The sequence below is a fragment of the Pipra filicauda genome, unplaced genomic scaffold (assembly GCF_003945595.2).
Source record: "Pipra filicauda isolate LSUMZ 115617 unplaced genomic scaffold, ASM394559v2 scaffold10_size6260569_pilon, whole genome shotgun sequence".
In the NCBI taxonomy this organism is placed as follows: domain Eukaryota; kingdom Metazoa; phylum Chordata; class Aves; order Passeriformes; family Pipridae; genus Pipra; species Pipra filicauda.
The window spans coordinates 3,064,152-3,090,498 of record NW_024103541.1 but is presented as its reverse complement, the minus strand read 5'-3'; the positions used below and the strand labels follow the sequence as shown (position 1 = coordinate 3,090,498).

Genomic DNA, 26,347 nt, shown 5'->3' with positions numbered 1-26,347 from the left:
CTACTAAATTCAGTTGCTGCTGAAGATCAGCTGGAACAATTTTCACATGCTGGTGCCTTCTGGGGTCACAGAGGGAACAGCAATAGTGGATAGTGGTGATATGAGGGAGGACTTTAGGAGGAAACACTGAGGCACAGGTGTTACCTCGGCAAGATTATGGATATGGTATTATCTGATACTCAGGAAGAAGCAGCTTCCAGACAGGCAAAGAGATAAGGCATAGTACATCCTATTTTATCTGTGGGAAGACAATCAGCAGCAACTTAATCACTGGGAACAGGAAACCAAGGCTATGGACACATTTGGGTGCAGCTTATTAGAAACTCCTTCTTTGCATTGGCTAAAATTCACTGTCTATGTTCACTACGCTGCTGTTACTGGGCTCTGGGATTACAGTTGGTCTGAATCAGTCCCTGGGTGGTGGTACAACAGTTTTAGTATAGTCCCTGCTGATTTACACTAATAGCAATCACAGCAGAATTGGGACTAACAATGCAGGTTCAAAAGTTTGCCCTGACTGCAGAGAATGCATAGAAAATATGACGGACATGCTTTACTCAGGACAACTTTCCTGGAAAGATTGTGCCATAATATAGATCTATTAATACCTACAGCTTCTGCATTGTCTCATACTCCTTTCTCTTCTACAGGATGTAGGCTTTGATCTCTTGCATGGCAATTTGTTTCTGCTGTCTATTTAAAAAGCCTCAGAGACTACAAGTTATGATTTTTCCCTGATGGGCATAGCCTTCCAGTTATTCTCTGCACAGCCGGAGATAAAAACCAGACTTTAAGGGCTTCTGTTGTCCTGCCAATAATCATTAATACAAATTGGAGGCTACTAGAAGTGCTCCAGTGCTCTCCAATTTACATGCCTCTCCTGTCATACCAGACTAAATATACGGCAAGGAGCACGCTGACAATGACGTAACCAGTGGTACTCAGTATTCACAAGGATTACATACATATTCCAGGGTTTCATATCTTCTGCAGCTCTGAAATTCTTTGGCTTAAAAACTTTATTTTCCAAAAGTATTTTTGTTGTGAATATTACTGCATTCCCAATCAATAAGTTCAGAAGATTTGTGCTCTCAGAGTTCTCCAATTGAACACATTTCAGAAAGGAAGGGAGTAGCTTCACAAATCGAGAAGCTACCTACTGTGCTCTTGCAGTCATTTCCTTCTCCTTGTAACTGCAAAAATAAATCAACAAATCTCTTTTCATGTGAATCTTTTTTAATTTTTCAAGGACTGTGCAAGGAGACAAGCACTAACAACCCGGCTTAGTCACATCACTTCACTTACGTCTCACTAATGATGTATTGTTAAGCACTGCAAAAGTCTTAGGCTGAATGGAGCCCATATGACTTGAAGTCCCAGTAAGGTGTAAGTGCCAGTGTTGCATTTGTCAAAGCAAACTTGATACTTTCTCACTTATTTTGAAAAGTATAGAATTGCTGCTGGACTTCATGGGAAAATTTAGTTCATTACCTGACACAACACACATATACACTCCTGTCATCTGGTGATATTCCTGCATTTTGGTTTCATGGTAGGAGAAGGATAGGTAGAATGCAAAAGTTATGTGACCTCGGGTGAAGTAAAAAATAGATTTTATTGTGCTAGTGGAATAATCTCCATGGATGCCCTATACATAACTAGGGAATAAGTTAAAATCTGCAGATATTCCATAAAGAGGGTAAGAAAGAGTTCCAGAGCCTTGCAAGTGGCTGGACTAATAGTGCCATCTGTGAAACAGCTACGATTGGCACTGGGGAAAAAAAAAAAAAGGGGGTTTAGAGTGAATGTATCATGCCTTTAGGAACAGAGAGTGAAGAGCAGTTATGGCACAGTGAAGAAGATGCTCTTACCATCAACCATAACTGGAGAAAGCCTTTCTTTCCGTCCTAACCTTATCTTTACCCCAGCAGAGGTCTGCAATAGATTTTGTCTCCTCAGTAGATTTTGTCTCCTCATCCACAAGAAACACTGGTGGAGCAACATAAATACACCCTGGCTACAGAAATCAAGAGGAGATCTCCTTGCAAGAGGGAAAGCTGCCAAATGCATATACCTTGTGTGCCTCTTCTCCCTCCAGCCCTGCTCTACCCAAAACAAAAGCAAGGTCACAACTAAGTTCTTCAAAGGAAGAAGGCCTGTTCTGCCAGCAGCTTGGTTTAGTGCAGGAGATTTCTTAGATGTAAATTGCATACCACGTCCATGATCTCCACCTCCACTAGTTCCGAGCTTCACTCAAGCTTAATAAAGGAAATAAGGCAAATAATTATGACTACAATTATGGCAAGATGGATAAAAAGAGTCTTCCTAAGATTCTTTGGATGGCTCTTAGGTTACTGAAGTGAATTCGAACTGCTTTGTTATACTTTGTAAGAGAACATAATAGGCCCATAACATATTAAATGTTAGCTAGTATCCTATTAAATATCCATATTAAATGGTTATTTCAAGGAATGATTACTCTTATTTCAAATCTTTCAGAATTATAGAAATAGAAACAGAGATTTTCAGTGACTGCAGGAGAATAGAAACAGGGGTTTTCAATGACAATGAAAAGGAAAGAAAATGCTACAGTTTTCATCCTACCATAGAGAGCTCTGAGGGAAGAGACATTGTTTTCTATGAGAAGGGGCATTATATAGATTGGAGAATAGGTATGTGGATAGGAGGCAGGACTCCTAAGACTTTTCACCTTACCACATATCTGTGGGAAAAAGGATGAACATTTCTGAAATGAAAGACTATAACCTTTCTGGCAATTCTACATACCATTTAAAAATTTACTTATTAGTAAAATAGTATAGAGATGTTTTAAACAGCTGTGCTTGTGATTAATTATAGCTTTCTGAGGAAGCATCAGCAAAAGCAATATGGATGTTAACAGTTGCTTTTGGTAATGAATTTTAAACAAATTTTGATTTCACAAAATCTAAGATTGGGGCTTATAAACAAAATGCCAGTTCCAAACATTATTATTTTTTATTTAATCCCAATATGACATAGTTTTTCGAAATATTTTTAAATGCAACCTAAAAAACTTAGTTTCACCTGACTGGGCATTTGTATGAAATTCACAGTTGCAACTAGAGGTCAACAAGACTGTTCTGTCTTTGCTCACACAATCCACTGTCCCCAAGAAGCCTAAGGACTGAATAAGGAAGCACCCATTGCCACTGCAACCTAGACTTGCTCATTCCAATTGACTAACTCTCAAATTCTTGCAGGCATTTGGGAAAGAAGAGGTTTGTATCTAACATTCCTTATATTTATCATCAAAGTACCTGCACAACTGCACTGTGTATGTGTGAGTGCCAACCACCAAGCCTAGAAGAGCAAATCAGTTTCTCTTCTGTTTTATACTATAGATCCTTACAAGGCCACGATGACCAGAACAAGGGCTGGGCATGTAGGAGAGATGCTATATTCTGTTATGCAGTCTTCACTTGGTGACTTACTAAGTATAACAAACACTGCCACAGTCCTCTAGTCCAGCTTAGAAAACTGCAAGGAGCAAAATCCCTTCATAGTCAGAAAGACAGTCAAGCATAACACAATACAGGGAAATGAGAAATGCAAATAAACCCAAGTGTTCAGGTAATTTGAGGTTTACTTTCCAACAAACCTGAGTCCTGGACACATGTTTAACAGAATACAACAGATAACACATATGGATTCCTACCGCCAGGGTAATTTGCAGGTTGGTCAATGTTTGGGATCAACATCTAGACTAGTTTCATTCCTAAAAGGATTCTCCTAGATGCCAGGAAGGTCCTGGAGCCCTTCTGCAAAATGACATGGACTAAACACAGACCCTGGACTGCACAGTCAAAGGCACTGAGTGTTGACTGTCAGTAGCTTTTATTTCATGCTGCAGCCTGAATGGGGGGAAAAAGCAAGTAAAGAACTTCATGTGGATTGTGGATTTTTTTGACAAAATGCCAGAGAATTTGCCTTAGCATTCTTGCCAACCTCTTTTAAAGGAAAAAAAATCGCATACCTATTTAGGTTGGAAGTATTTTACAACTATATACAAATACATCTGACATGGTGCTTAGGGACAGGATTTAGTAGTGGACTTGGTAGTGTTAGCCCAGCAGTTGGACTCATGATTTTAAGGATCTTTTTCAGTCTAAATGACTCTAGATTCTGTCTAAAGCACAGTCTTTTGCAACATTCATTGCACTTAGGACCTTACATGTCTTTGATATTAAAGGAAAAAGCCTTTGGCATGCTCTGTGACATCAGCATACCCTTGCTAGAGCCTGGACTCATGCACAGGAGGAAAGCAAAAGTAGTAAAGTTGCTGGTGGCTTAAAAGGGTTCCCAGTTCAGCAAAGGCAGTGAAATGGCTCTTCTTTGGGTGCTAACATTGGTTCTAGATTTTATTTCTGTATGGGGTTTGTCCCTCAGATTTGTCCTTTTGTTCTGTCCTTACAAGCAGATTGCTGGGAATCACCTACTACAGCCTGGGATTAGGTTTGACTCCATCTTTGAAAGAGCTGCAGAAATGGAAACCAGAACCTACCTCATTTAGAAAAGCTATGCTCCTAAATGCAGTCAGATGTCTGTTATCACTTAACAGATACTCACATTTTCTCTGGGAAGCACATACCTCTGTGTAGGCCTGTGTTACTTGCTCATAGAGGGTCTGGTGGTGGTGGATGGCCAGTTCCAGGTCTTGCATTTCTGAGGGCAGGCCTCCGTCACTGCACATTTTGCACCAGGCATCCACACCTGAAAGGAACTGAATTCCGGGAACCATGAGCAACAGTGACACAGAACAACATCTCGTCAACATCAGAAAACTTCATAGAGTGCCACTTATGTCTGCAGCAACAACTGAGAAAAACATAATTATAAAAGAGTCCTTTTGGGCACCTTGGAACGGCGCACACCTGTCACCTCCTCGGTACTTGAGGGACACCTATATCCAAAGGCATGTTTTTTGTTTCTTCTGGATTAAAAACAAATGCTCGTTTAACCAGGCTCAGCAAACACCCCTTCTAAAAGTCTTCGCATACCATGCAGGGAGGCCACAATATTGCAATCCAAAAAGGGAGGCTGCAGCATGTTTAGAAAAAGCCATCAGCGTGAAGCACAAAAGGACAATAGTGACAGCTCTAGCTGTTTCTGGCGTTGTCTCATCTGTCAGTCTTCCCTCAGTCATTTACCTGTCCTGAACACTACTCATTTGAGCAACAGAAAACTCCCATTAAAATCACTTCCCACATTCGTTTCAGTGAAAGATGGACACTCTGTATTCAAGGAGTTCCCAATCCTGGTCCAGCTCAGTGGGATTGCTAATAGGATACCAAGGCTTTAACCCCCTGGGTCTCACATGTTCTTCTGGCCCAGATCAGCAGTGCTCAGATACCATTACCATCTGAGGACTGCTAGGCAGCCAGTGGGCAGATATCCATGAAAAGGAAGAAAAAGAAAAAAGGCAATGCCATTGCAATTGATATGGTTTAGCACCTTGGTTGGAAGCCTTAACAGCCAGCCAGAAACTGAACACTCTGGGGAGCAAAGGGGTGGAAAAAAATATGTTTTCACTCTTAAAAGCCTCCAGAGTAGTGCTGATGCACTTTGGCAGAACAAATTGGGGAAGCTCTCCTGTGTGCTGCCTGTTCTGCAAAAGAAAAGAGGAATTTAGTCTCTATGGTTCCCACCCTGTTTTTCTTTTAAGCAGGGCTTAGTTCAATGACACAGCACACATGTTCATATTTTGCCCATACTAACTGTCTTATGCCACCTCATTACTTCTCATTAATGTTTTCTCTTCCTCCATTTTTCTGTTAAACCAGCCTGCCATACTTTGGGCTATTTATAAAAAAGAACAGCTAATTATATAACAGATGCAGTACCCTGTAGGATGAATGTATAATGCCACAAAACCACTCCAGGATCACAGTTTTATCCATTCCTGAAGAGTTCACCTGTGGCTTGTTAGTAAAGCACTTGCAGCATGAATTGCTATGAGATTCAAAGCAAAGAATTCCAATTCAACTCTGGCATCAGCATCCTCTTTTATTAGTACTGTAAAGCTATTCACCATGCTGCTGTGTAATCAAGGATATAAAGTGTTTGCATTGTAAACACTTCAGTGCACAAAGATGCAGTGACAAAGAGTAATTCCAAAACATTCCTGTCTACAAAGTACAAATCTACCAGGGACAACTATGCTTTCCAGAGGACTAGAGGAAAGGATGGCAGGTTCTCTTGGATTGGTTTGACTTACAATCTGTCGAATCTGTTCAGATGAAATCCCCAAACACCCCTGCAAAGAGCTGAAGTCATCGTATTTTGTGCCAAGGCGGTGGAATTCACATAATTTCCTATGCAGTGTAAGAGTACGGAGCCGAGATCAGTCCCTTTTGGGGATGTTCCATGAACCTCTTGATCGAAACAATGAACAAAAGACCTTTATACCTTATAGACCAGTGCTCCTGCTGCTGGAATCACACTGTTATGGCTCTTATCAAAACTGCAGAATTCTACCAATTTTAGTAAAAGCTCTTGTAGTCATGTAACTCATCTATTGCTGTATCCCCAGACTGTGATTTGCACAGTAGGTGGGAGAAGTCTCAAGAAGATCCGATGCATATAACCACATGTCCACCAGGTTGTCTGGCATTGAGCTGCTGTATATAGACAATGTCACATCAACTACTTTGTTAATTTTGCTTCTGCCACTAGCAGGAGCAGTTGACATCATCTGGTTTAAAAAGTTTTTAAGAGAGGCAGCCTGTGATGCTTTACTCTGATATCTTGAAACAATGCAAAGTGGTCTGTGCTGTGTATGTAGAGTCACGTACACAGAGCAAGTTTTTTTTTAAGGATTTTTGCAAAGTGTTAGTTCGTGGCATAGAACTATTGATTTGAGTATTTTGAAAAATGTAGCTCTGTTAATTTTTATTATTTGTCACACACTGTGGCAGACACAAAAAGCTTAGTTCAATGTAACCCTTCATGCTAGAAGCATATTCACGTCAAAAAATCACCACTTGAATGAGTTGGAAGAAGTTGCATTTAAAATTATAAACTACTAACTGTTAGTTTGGAACAGGAGCCATTACTGTCCACTGGATACTCAGTACCATTTAAACTGAATGCTTAAATTTTTAGTTAGTCTATTGACTAGAATATCTCCTGTTGGGAACATAAAAACTGCTTAAATGAGATTTGAAATAATAATTGTCCGTGCGTTTCAAGGCTTCAGGAAAGATCGAGAAAAATTTCTCCCCAAAAATAAAGAAGTCCATAGGGTATCTTTGTGCCTCTGATCCAATCCAAAAGTAACTTTAAAGTAATGACCTACACTTATTCCTGACTCACAACCTATTCACCTAAGTTGCAAATTCTGTATGCAGATTCTAGCCGGTAATAACGTATTCTCAGACCACCTCTTACTAACTTTCCTCAGGGACTGCTGTGCTATGTCACATGGTTGCTCCAAAGCACAGCTCAGACATTTTGTACTCTGTATTTCTCCACAGATTTGCACAGTTCTACTGCATGCTAGGCCTCTGTGTGGAAGCTGCAGAATAACCAGGGTGGTTCTCCTAGGACCCAGAAAATTTAGAACAAAACTCTAGTGTGCTTTCATGCTCCAGAATGGCTGTGGGGAAAGGTGGGAAGAAGGCCAAGAAGCCACTTTCCTCAGTGACTTTTAATACATCTTGATACCATGATTTTTTTTGTATGAGGCTAATTCCATATTTCCTGTTGCTGTTTCTGGAATTTCCCTATCTAATGCAGAAGTCATCTTGGTCTTATGCCTGTATCTCTTAGATATCAACTGGATTTTCCTTTTCTCCCTTTCATCAAGTTCTTCCTCCCTATTTTCTTTTCTTCTCTTTTTCATTTCCTTTCCTCATATAGGGGAGTTGAGGGTGTGCTTAGACAGATCTGGGCAGAAATGAGAGATGAGAACAGTAGTCTTCCTGGTTGGGGAGTAAAGTAATATGAAACAAATGGCCAGGGGTCAGTTTTCTGAGAATCAGCATAAATGTCTAGTGTGTGCACCTAACACCTGCTACCTTAAAGAGTAACTCTGCTTGTGCACTTCTGAGGGTAGAATTCTGACCCAGAATTAATTGGCTGAGATCTCTCAGCTGATTGAAAACATTAATTTGTTCATTCTGACAGGATCTGTACAGTGAACATCTTATGAAAAATTTAGCACTCTTTCAGAGATTACATCCAAGCAGGGGAGGACACCTGGTATGTGTGCTTCCCCCATCTGGCAGTTAGGGAGCTGGAATCTCATCTGGAGTAAATCAGCACAGTTCTCTTGAAATCACAGTGAGATAAGGCACGTTGTCCCATGTTCTACTGCAACTTTGAATAGCTCAGACAAACCTAAACATACAGAAGCAGATTCTCTTTTGCACTAGAATATCTCCATGTTAGCACTTGAAAGGGAGGGAAAAAGAAAAAAAAAAAAAAAAACAGAAAGAGGAAAGAAGAAAAAATAAACAATCAAGAGATTTGTACCAGGTGGAATTATAGGACATTTGGGAAACACCTCCACTGAATCTGCTGAATGGTACCCTGACTTGGACATAGAAGTTGTTTGGCTTTTGATCAGACACACGTGTTGAAGGATCCCTGGCTGGAGCCTAACTTGGAATGGTTTGTTTTGTTTTCTTTCTTTTCTTCCATTTTTTCCTTTTCTTTGCTGTTTTCTTGATGATGACTTAGTATGTACAGGTTGTGCTTAAAAGAATTAAGGAAGACACAGGTGTGTGCACACCCACAAAAAAAAATAAGGAAAAAAAGAAAAATAATTAAAAAAAAAAGCTTTCATCCAGGAATCCATTCAGCTGAGTCCCATTCAAAATGCCACATGTATCTGCAATAAGAGCCAGGAAAGCGATGTGATTCTGAGGCACATGAAGACAGATGTGAGGTTCAATTCCCAGCAGGATTGACTCAGCCTTTCATCCTTCCAATCCAGACAAATTGTATTCTGTGCAGTTTTCTGTGTGAGGTCTTTAGGAAGAGACCTTGAAAAACAAGTTTCTTCCTGCTCAGCTTGCATGTTATAGAAATCGTAGAGCTTTGCAAAAATCTCTGTCCCAAACCAACAACTTCCTTGCAGGTTGGGGTGTGCAAAAGGCTGGAAGATTATGGTCCTAATAGACTCGCTTCCTGTTGGTATCACAGAGAACTTCAATCAATAGGAAGTAATGAACAAAGAGACTGTAGCAGCTTATCACAGTGGAGAAAAAGGCAATCTGCATATCAGATCTGTGCGAGGGAAGCAGGGGTACACTGTGGGAGAAATGGTTGGATCCGCAACAAGATTACCCTTACTGACAGAACAAAGGGAGCAAAACCAGATTTGATCTGCAACAGAGGAAATAGTGGGTTTATCTACATCTTTGCTGCACAGATTTAAGCCTTATTTATTGTAAAATAATGAAGCCCTGAATTAAGTTTAAAAACCCAAACCCTGCATGATGTGAAATAATAAAGAATCATATTTTGAATGAATGTTGGATAGATAACACTGTTATAAACCAAATCTCAAACACCTCACTATTTATACTATACAGAAGTCAAATGACTAAATTATTAGCCTTTGGGTCATTGGTTTATTTTACCAGAGTTACTAAGGCAGGGCTGAAATTTTAGTCCTGGCTCATGGACACACTGACACCCACATTTCTTTTTTGCAGCAATCTGAATTCACAGGTTTCACATCAGCATTTATCTTGCACTGAATTTTCTTTTATTGCAAGTGAGGAGCAACTCCTATCACAATTAGCAAATTGTCTGTTAGTAATATGAGACTCGCTTCTGTCAGCACAAACAGCACAAACTTCAATTTGTTGTGAGGAGATGCCAAGGCAGGACTGGGTTTTTCAGACCCATCCATACAACTGTAAAGAAGAAAGACCCAAAGCTGAAAGTGACATTACTGTGGCTCTTTTTCAAGTTAAGGCTGAGGGAAAATACCCACTTTGAGAGTATCCACAAGGCAAGAAGACAAAAAATAGTCACCTTTAGTTTCAGAGACAGTTCAGTGCAGTTTTCTGTTTTATTACCTTTCATGCTGTACAATACCTCATAAGTAGCTCACAAGACTGACACTTCAGAAAAATAGGGGATCACTCATAAAAAAAACCCCAAAAACATCCAATCCTAAACCACGCAAAGAAGAAATAGCTAATTCATAATAAACCTTAAACATTTTCATTGTGACTATAGACTGGATATAAGTTCTTTTTTTGAGTTTTCTTTATGAATACATGATGATTGACAATTATTAACATGAAAACTACTCCTAAACACTACAGTGCCTATTATAAGGAGATGAAAGTTTTTGTACTGGGAATCTTCTTTGAGTATCAGTCCCATCAGAGGCACAGAGTGTGCTTACATGAGTAAGTGCCCAGCAGGGTGAGTAATTGCTCTATGCTATGGCCTGTTGTCAATAGGAAACACAGAATAAAAAAATATCCATTATAATTCTACAGTCAGAAACAAACAATAAGGAAAATCTTTACTCTCTGAGCTAACCTTTTCTATACATAAATTCCATCTTAAGAGGCACAGTTTCTGGCTTATCTTACAATTTCTTCTTCAGATGCTTCAGGTATGGGTCATTTTATAAACACCGAAAACACCCACTTGGTAGCCTTGATATTAACCACTTGGAAAAACAAGCACACAGCAACACTGAAAAGAGCTCCAAAGCAGTCTTTGTCACTGGAAAATGAATGTAATCAACTATGATCGATGTTGAGCCATCATCATTAGGTGGACCTGGTTTAGGTGCAAAAAAACCGGAAGGTTTATTCACTGACATATTTTAAATCTTTTGTAGCTATGAATTATGGAATCATTCTGGTAGTTTTAAAGACACAAACCAGAGTTCATGGACATGGAAAATTTTCTTGGATGTTCCTGTTTCTGAAATCTCTTACTTAGTGAGGTCTAATAAAGTCTGGGGCTATGGAGCGCACTGCAAGAGTAAGTGTTAGAATGAATTCTGCAAGTTTCATTAACAATAATGTTCTTTAGCTCCTAGAAATTGTCTGCTGGTATGGATCTATGTCCTATGTGTGAACATTCCTATGGGCACATAGCACATATACATATGGGTGCAGACACATACTGTCTTCCTGACCATAATAATCCTGAATTTATCCACAGCACCAACGAAATATTAGGCAATAGAAACAAAACAGCTTGTTATTGCACCATTGTACTTCATTCATGATCAGACTCCTCATTATTAAAGTGAAAACATAATTTCTTACCCACCAGGGAACATGGGCCGTTTTTGGGGTGGAAATGTTACTATTTGTTTTTGAGAGACTGAGCCACTAGGAACAAGGCTCTAAACCCCTCCACACATAAGCCAAAAGTCATCAAGTAATAATTGCAGCATCATCATTATCGACGTAGCAGTGATCGTTTTGCCACTCACAAAAGCAACTCACCTGTTCAGCTTTCTGGTGAAAGACAGCAGACATGGCTAAGATGGTGCTGCGCTCATCCAGAGCTGCAGCAAAACTCTTCCACTCTTGATCCAGCTGGCTGGATATTTGTTTAATTTGCTGGGAAGCATAATGGCCTGCCTCGGAGAGCCTTGACGCAACAGACATGATTCGATTGATGTTGACATAGGCGTTCTGAAAATTAAAAAGCACACATAAATAAAGAGAAGGAAGAACTGTGACTACCCTCTGCTTTCATTACACATTCCAAACACCATCAGCTGGAGTAAAGCCAAGCAGTTCAGCGAGAGCAATCAAGCACCTGCTTAAATATGCGAGAATAGCAGGCATACTACCTTCCACTCTAAAAATACATCCCTTTGGAATCTTTTTGCTCATCTATGCCATTATCTAACACTATTATCTCCCCTTCTCTACTTGAATTTATTTATGTAAAACTAATTTGCCATACTTCACCTATTTACTCCCCTGTTAGGGTCTACTCATTGTTTCTACGTTTTTATTATTTCTGTTGCATTACTTTACATATCTGGATGCTATATCCATGTATTCATAAGTAAAATGTTTGCTTTCTGTCCTTTGAGAACTCTCTGATAATCCTTTATAGACATGCAGTGTCAACAAATGGAAAAGTCTCACAGAATTTAAAAGAGCTCATAAGGATATTCTATAGACATATAAGTGTTTCCATAGAAATGTCTATTACATTATAGGCTTCAGTTAAAATGTTATCTTTTCTGCAGGCTATTTTAAGCTGTTCTCTAGCAGAGATATTATTTAACTTCACTCTGCATTTAGAAGGATTCAAAAAGCCTACTAAAAGGGTAATATTTTCTGTTCTTTCATAAGAATTTTCCATTACAGTTTTTATTCATCCTTGAAGAAGTGGAGGAACAGTTTTTTCTCAAACTGAACTGTGGACAGCAATATAATTGCATTACAATATCCCCATTCTGCATAGGAATGTAATGCTGAAAATAAATAGCCATCATGACAATGTCTTACAAAGATGCACCATCAAAAGACAAATGACAGCTGTTTTGCACATTTTTGGAATGTCATTTGATGTAAGCACTTTTCCTTTCTCTTTCCTCCTCACCAGATGAAAGGAGCATCTCAGAATTTCAGATGTTTTGCTAGTGTTGACTTACTGCTGCTTTCTTGTCTCACTGAAGTATTTCAAAAGGGCTTTAGGAATTTCTGAGACTAGAATCTGTAAGACCCTTATGTGCAAGGACAGACAACAGCCCTGATGATTTTAACAGTATTACTCATGGGCAAATAATAAATCAGAGATGGAAGTGTATGTTGGAGCAGGATCTCATCATAGTGAGTGGGAGCACAATGTGGAAAGGTATCTGCCAATCCAAACATGAAACACAACAGAGCACTGCCAAGTCAGGCACAGTTCCAAACTAAGTTGTAAAACAGGGCAAAGTATGTCTGCAAAGTGTGAGGGATAACTATGAAGTACACTCATCATACCTGTAGGTGATAAAGGGAAAAAGGATGGAGCCACACCCCATACAGCCACTCTGCTCTCCTTGGTAAAACCATGATTGTGAAACTTGCCACCTCAATAACACAAATCTAAAGCAATACTCAGCCTTCAGTTGTGTTTTTTCCCCTGATCACAAAGCCTTTTCTTAAAAATTGGACTTGGCCCTAAAACTGGCAGATTAATTTTAAAGAATTTCTTTTTTTCCAGTACAGTTAGAGAAACCAGTCAAAATTATTCTGGAGTTTAAGGTACACTAAAGAAAGATACTCTGATTTGAAATTTTAACCACCAGCCATAGTCAAACACTTCTTTGTGTCCCTCTAGGTTAAAAACTGGAATTCAGACTAAATATTTAAGTCTTTTTCCCAGAAAGTCTTCATGACTAAGCCTCAACCAAGATCATTTTGCAATATTTCAGGTCAGTCCTTCTGGTGGAAAGCAAAGTAGCATGACTGCACTGCTACACTATAGTTGCTAAAACTTGGATGAGTTGTGTCAAAAAAAGAGATGGAACTTTGCTGTGCTTGAAGGAAAAGAAAAATTGCTGGAGAAGTTTTTGATTTCATGTAAAGAATGTTTGCTTTCATCCTGATTTTATTTTTTTTTCCTTGCAGAATTATCTTTCCCACTGCAATGCAATGGGAAAACAACTGTGAATTCCTTGGTGTATAGACATGTTAACTAGCAGGAATGTAAAGGTAACATTAGTTGAACTACATCAGATGTTCTGAGAGTCTGTTTTTTAAGTCAGAGACATTTTTAGTTTTTTATGTCTGTTGTATTTTTATACAGAGATGAGGATGAAATTTCTTTCCTATATGAGAATTTTTCATGGAAGGGTACCAATTCACTAACTCCATAGCTTTGTCAGCAGAAAGCAAGGAGCAGTTTGGGAATCACCTGCTCACACCTCCACTCTTAGTGCACCAAGTGGAACAGGCTCAGGAAACAGAGAGCCCTGAGCTTCCCCTGCTCCTTTCTGAACAAGTCTGAGTTTCTGAGCATTCCAATCCAGTATCAACCAGGATGTGCTCTTTGTAGCTCCAAAAAGTCATTCAGTGGAGATACCTCCACTTTCCTGACACATGCACTCTTTATCTTCATTTTTTTTATCCCATCTCAGTGATGCAGAGACACTGAAGTGGGGTTTGGACACACAAGATTTGTTCAAGGTCTCACAGAAAAACATGATAGAGCAAAGATTTGGCTGAAGAACTGGAACTCAGGATAGCACATCCTACTAGACATTTTACAATTTCAGGACGTTTGCTCAATGTCACTATTACTGGAAAAGACGAAATCCCTGGGAAAAACTGGAAGATACGGGTTTCTGTTGCAGATTGATATAAAATGCAGTATGGCTTCAAGGCACTCCATAATTTACTTTCAAGAGAAAAACATTTAATTGACCACAATTCACAAAATGCAAGACATTTCTTTTCCACCTTGAAGAAGTACAAGATTGTTAAGTGCCTTTTTTTGGTCTTTATCTGCCAATGTGTAATGGTCTGAGTAAAATGGAAAATCTATGCTGACAAAATTCAACTGTCGACATCTCACAAAGTTAAACCTTCCTTTCCCTCTGGTTTGTTCACCTCTAAAAACTGAGTGAATTGAGATTTTTTTTTTTCTATGTCACTATTATATAGATCTTCTTATCTTTATATGATACAAATTACATAGAGCGACTAATGTCTGTGTCTTTATTTTTCCTTTAGGCTCAGAAAATCTTCTTCATCAGATGCATGAAGAGTCTCACTTTAAACTTAATCTGAGGCCTCACCTTTTTTTCAAAATAGAGGTGTCCCCAGAAAGGACTGCAAAGCTACATAGGACCACAGTAGGTCAAACAATTAGAAAACAATATATTGATGTATAGAAATAAAAGCACTTCAGTTGACATTCTGTAGTCATGACACTAGGATAGACCAAATGTTTGGGTAATATATATCCTTCATCATGGAAAAAACTTTATTTTACATGTATTTGCAAACTTTCCAAAAGCACTCCACATGCTGGAGTTAATTTGGTATTGACTTTATTTCAGCTTTGAAACTTCAGTCAAAAAAAGGGGATTTTTGCCTTCTAAAAATCACCAGACTGGCAAACAAAATAAAAATTCCCCCACACGTACACTGGCATCATGATGCATAACAGTTTCTTTTACAGTTTAGGAAGGCCTTGTGCAGTGCTTTGCAAGTGAACATACCCCTCTTTGTGCACCGATTCTTAGCCCATTGCTGCTGCCCAACCAAGGCCTTGAGTCTGGTCAGCAGTGTGTGTCACGCAGCTGTTCCCGCAGCACAAGCACGCGCTGCTGAGGTCCCGAGCACACGGCAGGACAAGAGCCCTCAGTCTCAGCAATAAGCACTGACAGTAGCGGAGTTTCAATTGTGGAATGATCTCCCACAGGGAAATACAGTAATTCAGCCCTGATCATCTCGCAGGCATGCTGGGGGACCTTCCCTCTTAATTAAACCCTCCAACCCTAGCTGGAACAATACTTTCTTATGATACACTTATGAAAAGAATACCTTACACTCACAAAAGAAAAATGAGGAGTGAGAAGCATTAAATCTGCAAGGAATTTGGCTGTGTTCATCTCATTTCCTAGAGAACTAGTTGAGATGTTGTGATGGCAAGCAGCAAAGGTGGGCTGCTAGAGAAGGGTTTTGCAGATTAATTGAAGGTGAAATTTGATTGTTGAGTTGTTCTTTAAAACAAAATTTAAAAATAACCAGTTTACACTGTGTTATTGTGAGTTTAGAAACCATATGTGAAATGAACCTAACACATAACTCCAAAGCAGAATGTTTCAGTGACAAAAAAACCTCATGAGATATCTTTTAAGACCTTTAAGTTTCTATAACAAGGCCCATTACATGTAGCCTATTGCAGAGTAATATTGGATGGCATTTTAGCTCTGCCTACATACAGAAAAATACCATTCATTTAAGACAGATGTTGGGAATTTTCAACAGACACTATTAGCCTTCACATGATAACTGTAACGTGTTTGAAATATATTGTGACTTAGGACAGCATGGGTGTCCATGTAGTGTCAGGCAGCAGGATAGGCAGCAATGACAGCTCTGAATGCTGCCATTTTTATGCATTCCCCACAGAAAGCTGGAAGTCATTCTTTAAGGAGGTTAATAGATCCAGGAATAAAAAAGTCCAGGCAAAAGCAACAGGAATAACTCCAGTTACTCAGAACAAATGGCACATACACCATGTATCCAGGTGCAGAGCTACAATCAGTCTGCTTTGTGCCATATCAAAACACCAGGGTTTTGTTCTCTAGTGGATTTATTAGATTATTGATATTCCTCAAAAAAGGTCTGAGCTAAATATTCATCCTTGTGAAAAGTATTATTGCTTTAGTATAAACATTATACAGCTGTGATAAAGACTAACATAATTTATTTTGAAACTGAAGTGAAAACAAGCACTGCCTTGAATCACAGGGAAAAAAAATAATCTATGGTCCTTATTTGAAAGAAAAATAACACACTACAGTTTATTACCTCAAATATATGATTTCCCCACATCCCACATTGATCATTTAAAAGGAAGAATTATTATTGTAACAAACAGAGCAACAAATTGTTTTTCCAAGCAGGAGCTTTGGTCACAGCATGCCTATAGAGATGTATGGGAAGATCATGCGACAAAAAGCATGACCCAATAAACATTTGGAGTGTGTATTTTCTAGAGGAACTGAAGACAATATTTTAACTATTATTAGTTATGCCAGGCTTAAAGGACACTAGGCACAGTGTAAAGAAAAAAAAACAACAACAAACACAATCAAAACAAAACACCTTAGAAATCTAAGATTAGATCCAACTTCCACTGAAGTTTGTAGGGTTTTCCCCTGCAAAACATACAGCCATCCTTAATGCAAGAATATTCTCTATATGCAAAAGTATTTTATGTATATCAGTATTGTAGAAGCAGAGCCTTTGGGAACCGACAGCAAGGCAAAGACCATTTCTTCCTCTGAAAGTGTACAGCACCTAAGTGTAACAGTGGCCTAAACCTACTACTCTTACTGAAATATAAATATCACCAAATAATATGTGTTAGTCGTTTTCCAACAGAAATCAAACAGCAGCATGAACAAGTGAACTAAGATGTCGCCATAAAAATAAGAAAGGAAAGGGTTGCTTTAGTTTCAGACTCCTCTCATTCTTTCTGCATGCTTTACCACCTGTGGAGTGACTAGTATGCAGCTCAACACTCTAATGCAGCAAAGTGATGTCTCCTGCATGCCAATACCCTCATGTTCACAATGCTGTCTTGCGGAGACACTGGGACTCACTCCACATTTTTCTAGCAAAGAATCTTCTCCGTCTAAAAAAAAGTACATCACTGCTGACATAAAAGCAGCAGCTTCAGTTTAGTTCAAGTAGCTGCAGCTTAGGGTTATTACACTTTTCCCACTATTTTCCAAATATCCTTTCAGTTTGATACATCCCCACATCAGCTATTTCAAAAATAGGATGCCCAGCCTTCTGCAGGACAACAGCCCTGTTTAATTCCACAGTCCTGTTTAATTCCACTCTTCAGGCTGTAAAACTCACCTCACATGCCAGCCTGTGTAACCCCAGCATTGAAATACCCTCTTGAAATGTTGTGCAGAAGCACAACCCAAATACAGGCCTTTCAGCAACAGGGAAAGTCTTTAAAAACCTGTTTGATTGTGAGGAATTTCAATCACTGAGTAAAGCTCTGATATTGCCAAAAATACCATGGAGGCCTCATTTAGACTGGGGGAAAAAAAGGAAGGAAAAAAAAAAAAGAAAAATATAGGCCTGAGTTGCTTCTGTATCCTGAAATATTTCTGTAGCCTTTTTTAACCTGACTTTGCCACACTGCAGTAACAATACCACAACTCATTATCTAATCTCTCTTTGACAACTGAAATCTGTTGAACAATTTTTAAAAAAAGTTCCTACTGAGAAAGTGTATCACAAGAAATTTTAAAATGGAAATTTAAGTTGAATAAACTGTTCCTGTTTTCTGTATGAATGATGTTGATCCAAAACCAAACAGAAGACATCACCCCATCATCAGAGGGGATTCCAGGTCTAATATTTAACTAAAGCTAAACAAAAAATAGCATATAAAAATTAAATACAGCTGTACTGCTCTTTTTTATTTATATTCCTATAGGAATATCTAAGAACATAGGATTATCTAAGAACGTACATAGGGTTTGGCACGTTTGTTACATTTTGGATTCCCCTGTATGTTTCAGTCCCATTAAACAGGGCAGAACTGGGCATCATCTCTTACTGTACTTGGGGACAGATGGAATAAGAATGGGGGAAAATAATTTTTCTTCCATTAGGTGGACCATTCCTGTCACTTGTTAATTTTCTATTAATAGCAATGATCCCTTTCCAAGCTTAATTTCCAGCTATTTTAAGAAAATAATACCATCCAGTACCACAAAAAAAGAATAAAGGAAAATTCCATGGCTTGACTGTTTATTGGCGTTTTCTGAAGAATTATGACTAACTTTGCATCTTTCATAAGCCAAATGAATTTTAATATACTAACCTCCAGGACACATTTATTTGTTAGGACTCTCAGAGCAGCAAGTGTTATATGGAGACAGTGCCATCCTGTATTTTGCTAGATGGCACTGTGAGGGCAAGCTTATAAATCAGTGCCTAGAGCCTGGTTTTCAGTGCTTCTTTCAGATATAATCACAATAAATACATTAATAGGCATTATAAACATTTATTCATCTCCCACTGTTATGCAGTGCCCTAGTGGGGCACAGTGCTTTAAGTGGAGAATAGCCAGCTAGGTGCAAATGGGGGGTGGAATTCAAGCTGGAATTTGGCTGGAATACCAAGCTTAATGCCTGTAGCATTATGAAAGCCGTGTGTGGTTTTAACAACCTCAGGCAGCCAGGACCTCTTTTTCACATTTCAGACAACTGCTCTCCAGTACCTTGTCCTTGAGCAGCACAGCAGGTGTGGCTCTCCAGTGATTTACACCTTCAACTTTAACATCAACCACCACCTCTGAGGTCTCAGCTCCTTGCAGCTGTAGCCTGACCATGCAGAGCATGAGCAGGTTCACCTGTAGGAGCTGGTTTACTGAGGGCAAGCTTTGGTGTACTTGGCAGGGAGCATTCAGAGAGGGCTTATCTCTGCACTGTGCAATTGCAGCAGGGGGTATACGTGCATCTTTCTAACCCACTGCAACAATCAAAACATCAATACACTGTCCTCATTTCTGTGCTGAAAGCAGAGCAGTTTCCAGAAGAAACACCTTATGCCTGGAAGGAATAAGAAAATGAGGAAAGTACTTATAAACGTATAGTGATGATCTTTTTTTTTTTAAAAGAAAAAAGGTAAATTTAGTTGCATTCAAAAATTCTGCCTGATTAATAATTGAAAAAGGCAAAATCCTACTGTAGCCACAATTGACAGCTTGATTATTGTCTCTTTTTCAAGGTTCTAAAAAGTACCTTAACAGGGTAGGAGTGTAGAAACATAAATTATTAAGGTGCCACCTATAGCTCTCAATAATTCCCCATCAAAGAAATGTCAAAGCTTAAAAAATATTGCATTTTCTCCCCAAAATGTAAACTAACTCCACAGAAGTGTGCTGAACTTATGTCAAGGAAATAATCATGTATCAGCGTCTGGGTGGACAGAGCAACACTGTTTGCAGAATGAGGGCTGCTGCCACAGCCCAGCCTGACCTTCCTGACTTCACCCTTCACAGTTCCACCGTGCTCTCTGAACTGGAGGTGGCCCCCTGTGCAGGCCCTGTACTCCCTCATGTGTTGTTCACATTATGCTCTCAACTCACCATGGAATTCATGGCAAAGTGGTTGTGTTGGGTCTGCAGGTCAAGGGCATGTTGGTAGCTCACACCGATCTCCGTGTGACTCTGCAGGAACAACTCTTTGTTGTGGCTGATCCAGTCGAACATCTACAAGTTACATAAGATAAAGGGGAAAAAAAAGTTTAGACAAGGATGGAAACAATGAGAGACAGTGCAAAATATAAAAATCCTGTTATGTCTCATAATATATGTATATGCATATATGTATATGCTCATAGATGTATATGCAACACAGACAAAATCACCTCATCTGTGCTCCTCATTAAAATAAGCTGTTGTCGAGCAATGGAAGCATTGAAGTTATCATCATATTTCATTATTAACAGAATGATAGGCCCAGAAAAACATTCATAAAGCACGTTCCTCAGAAAGCTGATCCCATAGTCTTTTCCTATAAGTAAACTATAATCAAGGATTGCTTCACTGACCAAAGTTCTAGCAGTTCATAAAGTACCTTTAATCCACAAATGGACCAAAAATTCCATAAACATTATGGATGCAATTTTCTCAACGCCCTTTCTTTTTTGTCTGTACATAAAGTTTCCAAATGTCACATTCAAATAGCCAGTTGACTTCCTACACTTATATTTCCCAGGTCTTTGCAATTCCTAAGCCATAGCCTAGTCTATCTTCCACTTATTATTTTTGGGAATGAAGAGAGAAAAAGAAAAAAATGTATTATATTAATATCTACAAATAACACACATTTCAACTTCTTCCACTTCCAAATGTATTTCCAAGCAAAATGGATTGTTCTGTACTTCAGACACAGATAGAAATATATTGAATAAAGCTGATAGAACTCACTCTTTATTTTGAAGTACATTAATGTGACATTTCAATCTGCAGCACGTTCATTCATTATAAGCTGTCAAAAGTCAGGTAGGAGATAGTGCATTTATGTTTTGGTGTTTTGTGTTGTATTAGAGACTAAATGCATTGAAAGTGAGAGCCTTTAATTCTTTACTCCTGACTACAGTTCTGCAGGCAAATACAATCTCAGATTTCTTCTTTTCTGCAAATATTTTTGTTGCAGAATCCCTTCAAAGCACCTTCCCTCATCTCTATCCCAGCAAGGTAGAGGACTGTCCATTAATAAGGACTCTTTCATAATAAAAAAATAAACAAATGAAACCCTAAGTCATTAATCCCTTATAAGAAAAGAAAAGCTAATTATAGAGGCAGGCAGCACAGCTCAGGTGAGTACAATCCTCGGTGTTAGAGAAAGTGGTTTAGGGTCAAAAGGCAGCGATGCAGCTTCTGAGTAACCACCTTACAGTCACAGAATGAGTCCAGATCCTTGCTGTAATAGTTGCATGTCCTCCAGTAAAGAGCTGGTTTGTTCCTTAGCCCTGAATAACAACTTGACAGCTGAAGAACACTTGGAGCCCACTGCTCAGGCACGGTATGTTGCTGTAGCTGCTCGGGGTCGGTGCCCCGTTCCCTGTAGAGATGGTGCTCCCGAGAGGAGAGAGAAGGCCCTGTATGGGGCACCTACCACTCCTGCAGTAAAAGCAACATTTCATGCTGAGCACTCCATTCAGCACTGGAGTGCACTGCTTTGTGCAGGGGATTTGCAAAGATAATATTGAATATCCCTTTCAACAGAAGGCAAATAAACATTGCAAGTGTCACCAGACATGCTACACTAACCTGGTCCCAAAAATCTGTCACATATGCCTGACTTTTTAACCTTTTATTTATGAAAATACAATTGCAGCTACAGAGTCTGCACCACCTTGTATTTTGTGTTGATGTGTCCTAAAGGCCAATTTTGGTTCAGGTTACAAAGATGCAAGTCCAAAGTGATATCAATGACACAATTAATTTCTCATTTGTACCCATGGAGCTGATCAGGCCTATCACCATTTTTGCAGGAAATATAACTAACAACATTTTTGCAAGGATGAGGTCAAGGGTTTCAAACATTGCTGCCAATTAAACAGAACAAAACAACCTAGTACACTTGAAGAGGCATCTAAAGCTTTCTCATTGGATTCCTTTTTCTCACTTTATGAAGATTTAATAAGCAACATTAGCACAAAATAATTTGCCACACTTGCAGTCTTAGAGGAAAAAAAAAAGAAGAGAAAAGCCATAAAGCTAATAAAGAAAGGAAAATTCCATAACAGCCAAGTTCACATCCCAACAACAAGATTTTACGTCTCTGCTGAGAGACCAACAGAGATTTCTTGTAAGTAGATATATGTTTGATGTGAACATTTTTTAATGTTTTAAACAATCTAAAGACATTCAGGGAGAAGAAAACTGGCAGCAATCCACTAAAAATAAACAGTAAATTTAATATTTTATGCTCAGTAAAGCCGAATCAGGATCTTTTTAAGACATGTAATTTAAACAAGTAATCTATTGTTCTGTGGATAGGGAGCATTTCCTCCTTCTAATCTACACACATATTGTTGGATGAGAATCCAGCTTAAGTTAAACCATGCTTCTGCCTTTTAATATAAAATAGTAAACTATGAGGAAAAAGAAAGGAACTTTAGGAGATGATTAATCTTTTTTTGTCTTTTTTTTTAATCAGCCGAAATACACAACAACAGTTTAAAGGATGTCCTTCAAGAGTTTTGAGCAACACTGAGCAACTGACTTTGATGATGAAATCTGTACTACCTTTAAAACAATATGGTTTTTAAACTTCTATCCACAGCTAATAACAGATTTTGAAAGAGACTCAATTTCAGTTTAGACTTTGCATCTTTCCATGATACTATTCATAAAAAAATATTTTGGTTTCAGCTGGCCTATGCCTGTAGCAAATTATCCCCTATCAATATGATCTGGAATCTTGCCCTGACTCTCTCACATCTCATACAAATGCCCAGAGAATGAAGAAGTTTGCCTTTCATGTGGTTTGGAGCTGGGAGAAAATCAAGCAAGATGTCTCGGAACAAATGCAGAGTAAAAAAGATGCAGATTCAGTACAGTCAAAAGTAGGGTTAATGATGACTTTGCTCTGTAAAAACACGCATTGCTCCTGAGTCTTAATGAATAACAAGCAGTATTTACAAACAGTCTTGCTTTACACAGTAGCCAGGGCTTTTCAAAACTGCAGACATGCCAACCCTAAGCAAGGCAATAGTGTGTCTGAGGTACCCAAAGAAGTTCCAGATGAACTGGTACCTTGGCATAGCACAGTCCCATGCTATGTAGAAGTGCCAACTTGACACTCAAAACAGCACAGTCTGAGCTCAGTACTGCTTGGATTTGTATCTACACTGATTTTGTTTCCAGGGCTGGTTCCTTCAGAGACTTCTCAAGCATTTCTGCTTAATGCTTACTTAACTGTAGACATTTTCCCAAGTACCCAGAAGAGAGTACTGGGAGTCTGGCATCATGGAATATTTGTATTTTCACCCTCCTAATCAAAGATGCGTGGAAACAGTAAGTATTACACAGTCCCACAGGTCATGAGATTTCCTTAACAATTGTGGTATTTAAATAAATAAATACCTAAAAATGGGGTCTTATTTGCTTTTGAGATCTAATGGATTGTGTTTTCAAACTCTTTTCTTTGATCACAAAGTCTAAAATGGACTTTAAAAAAATTTCTCATAATAATATGACTCAAAGTTGAGGTGCTGAAAATACCAGATGTCAGACAACTTGTGATGCTGCTGTGAAAGTTTGCAGCAGGTTTGCAGTGTGTGGCCAGGAGGTTTCAATATGAAGGTCTGTCAACATTGTCTGGCCTGGCCCACATTACTAGCAATATTTCTTGAAAGCTTTCAGGTTAAACTTGTTTTCCACATGAGAAACTCTGATGCTTCCTGTGTTCCTGAAGTGAGTGTGTTGCCTAGTTTGTTTAATTAAACACACCATTACGAATGTGAACATGGCAATGACCCAACAATTGCTGTTTCACTCAACCCTGCGAGGACTGCCCCAGTTTCAAGGGGCTAATATGGGCTCCTGAAAAAACGTTCAAGATCCTTTGACAAGCTAGTTTCCCTGTCAAAGGAGTGAGTTTTTAATACAGTAAATATCAAAATTTGGCAAATGTGCTCTATGAGATCAGCTTAAACCAGATACAGTGTCTCAGCAAACTGAGATTTCCTTTGTCATTCTAACATTGCTACACAGCACTGTATCAATTGATCTCATACCATCCATGAAAAAGACTGTCTTAGCAAACCTAGCCAAGTGATTATCATAAAATTATTGGATCTTTCATTATTCCTATGACTTACTTCTTAGCTGGAGTTATGATGACTGCCAGTGACTTAATTCTTCTCGTAAGCCTTCTAATCATTCCTGCATTCATGAATTCTCACCAAACAGCAGCACAAAATAACTAAGATTGGACATTATATCACTAAAAACATCACTAAAAACACATGAACCAAATGTCCTCAATGTCTCCCAGCCTAGCACTTCTCCACACTGCTGGAGATAATCTGGAGACCAGTTAAGTCATTTGGAGTTTTCCAGTGACTGAGATGCTGGGGAGAGGAGTTAAGCACAGTTAAAACAGAAGATCAACTTTCAATGTGATTATCTCTTGTAGTCCCGTTTCGAACAATACATAAAGGAAATTGAATGCATATGCTGAAGAATGTTAAGTGCTACATTTAATTAAGGAAATTAGACTTTTATGAGAGAGTCAGAAGAACTAAGAATGATCCAAAGGGTCTCTGCCCAGTGCTTTGAGAAGCCTGACTGTCATTAGTGATCATACATGCATCAGTAATTATTATACATGTGATCTTGAGGCCACTTCACTTGAGATCAGGGTATCAGATCACATCTCCAGCATCAGTCTTGCTGGCAACAATGAGTTCTTAACCTCCTGTTTTGTCATCCTAGTTGATAAGTTACTAGAAAATCCAGGTTAAGCGTTAGACCAAACAGCAGGTCTCAAGCTGGTCATGAATAAGTCCTGCTGAGGGAGAATGTGACTCCATGCTTTCCCTGGATTTGTAACATCTGGCAGGCTAGCGAGTATAGGGTGAGAACAGCTGTTTGAGAACAGAGAAGAAACACGGATATGGAACAGCATGTATGCAGCCTGTGCACAGTCCAGCCCTACTCAGATAAAATGAGATTTATAACATCATTCAGATAAAAACCTCTGCTCTCTGGCTTTTGTCAGAGCTTGCTGAGAAGCATTAGCACTGGATTCTGGAACAGTGGTGCAGAGCACCACAGGATGATGTGCCCAGCACAGAGCTGGCAGCACACCCTATGCCAAGTGTTATTGATGGGAGGATTAGAGCCTTCATGGCTTTGGCAGCCAGTGAACTGAATATATTCATTAATGAAATTGTTTATACATGCTGAAAATAATAAATCCCAAATCTATTGAACACTGTACGAGGGCTGGAATTAATTATGAACCAGCTTGTAGCAAATCATCTTCTCTGTAAGTTCTGAACCATAAGTATCAAACTCATACGGTTAATTAAGGGCAGAATGATAACCAGTATAACCACACCGTCTCGAAGAACAATATGGGATACATATAAAGAAAAGGGTCCCAAAGGGACATACAGATCAAGTCCAATCACTGCTTTTGGCAGCTAACCACATTATAAAATTTCCTTTCATAAAGGGATGAAGCTCCACCTGAAAACTAGTGAAGTGCTTCAGCTCAGCTCCTCCTATGAGAAGCAGTTCCAGAAACTTTCTGCTCATTACTGAACTCATCATATACTCTCTGACCTAAATAAGACTCATGTCCAGTTTATACACATTTACTCTTAGGCTAACATTTTCCTTCAAGTTAAAAAAGTTCTTCTCCCAGTGGTTTAACCTTTTCCAGTGTGGACTGGGGCAGGTTCATTGTCTCTCCTGCTGTTTGTTTTACTAGAGCCCAATGCTTTTAACTCATCTTAAGACACACAGCCTCTCTCTGCATTTGTTCTAGTTCAGATATCTTTCAATCTCAACTAAGGTCCTAGTAGCACTTTGTGGAATGTTGATTTCTTTTTGCTGGAAATACTCCAGTTGAAATCATGTACGATAACCTTTGCTTCTGGCATCAACTTTAGAAAAGAAGATACAAAAATGAAAGAGCAACAAGTACTGGATCACCAGTACTTACCATCTTTCTTTTGGCAGCCTCCTGCATAAATAGTATCAAAGACCAGTAGTGTTTACTGGATTTGCTCTGAAAAGAATAACTTGGGTGATGTTCCAAACAAGAGCAAGTTCAAGAGCACTTAGGAAAAATATGAGGCAGGGTCTTCAAATAAACTCCTGGTAGTCTCACATGTAATGCACCAGGCATAAATGCATTCTCCCACTATGCCTCCATATGCTGCTAACAAAGAGAAAAATATTGGTAATCTAAAAGAATGTCTTGCCAGATTAAATCCCTATTAGATTAGTGCTTTTCCATCTCTTCCAATTTGTGGACCCCATACAATTGTTCAAAGCAAGTGCTATAGCAAATTGGAGTCCTCAAACCATAAATCTGCTTTATCAAATACCTTTACCAACTACTAAGTTGGTATTTAATATC

At 38.9% G+C, this 26,347-nt stretch overlaps 1 protein-coding gene across 8 annotated transcripts in view; it reads right to left on the bottom strand.

Moving 5' to 3' along the window:
- The window catches only part of KALRN (kalirin RhoGEF kinase), a 508,531-nt gene that overhangs the window by 260,338 nt on the left and 221,846 nt on the right, over positions 1 to 26,347 (bottom strand). For all 8 annotated transcript variants that reach the window (XM_039381883.1, XM_039381881.1, XM_039381876.1 and 5 more), the window contains exons 7-9: positions 19,828 to 19,950; positions 11,472 to 11,663; positions 4,631 to 4,762 (exon numbers count right to left, since the gene is read on the bottom strand). In XM_039381883.1, coding sequence (XP_039237817.1) covers positions 4,631 to 4,762; positions 11,472 to 11,663; positions 19,828 to 19,950 — 447 coding nt within the window. The remainder of the gene's footprint in view (positions 1 to 4,630; positions 4,763 to 11,471; positions 11,664 to 19,827; positions 19,951 to 26,347) is intronic.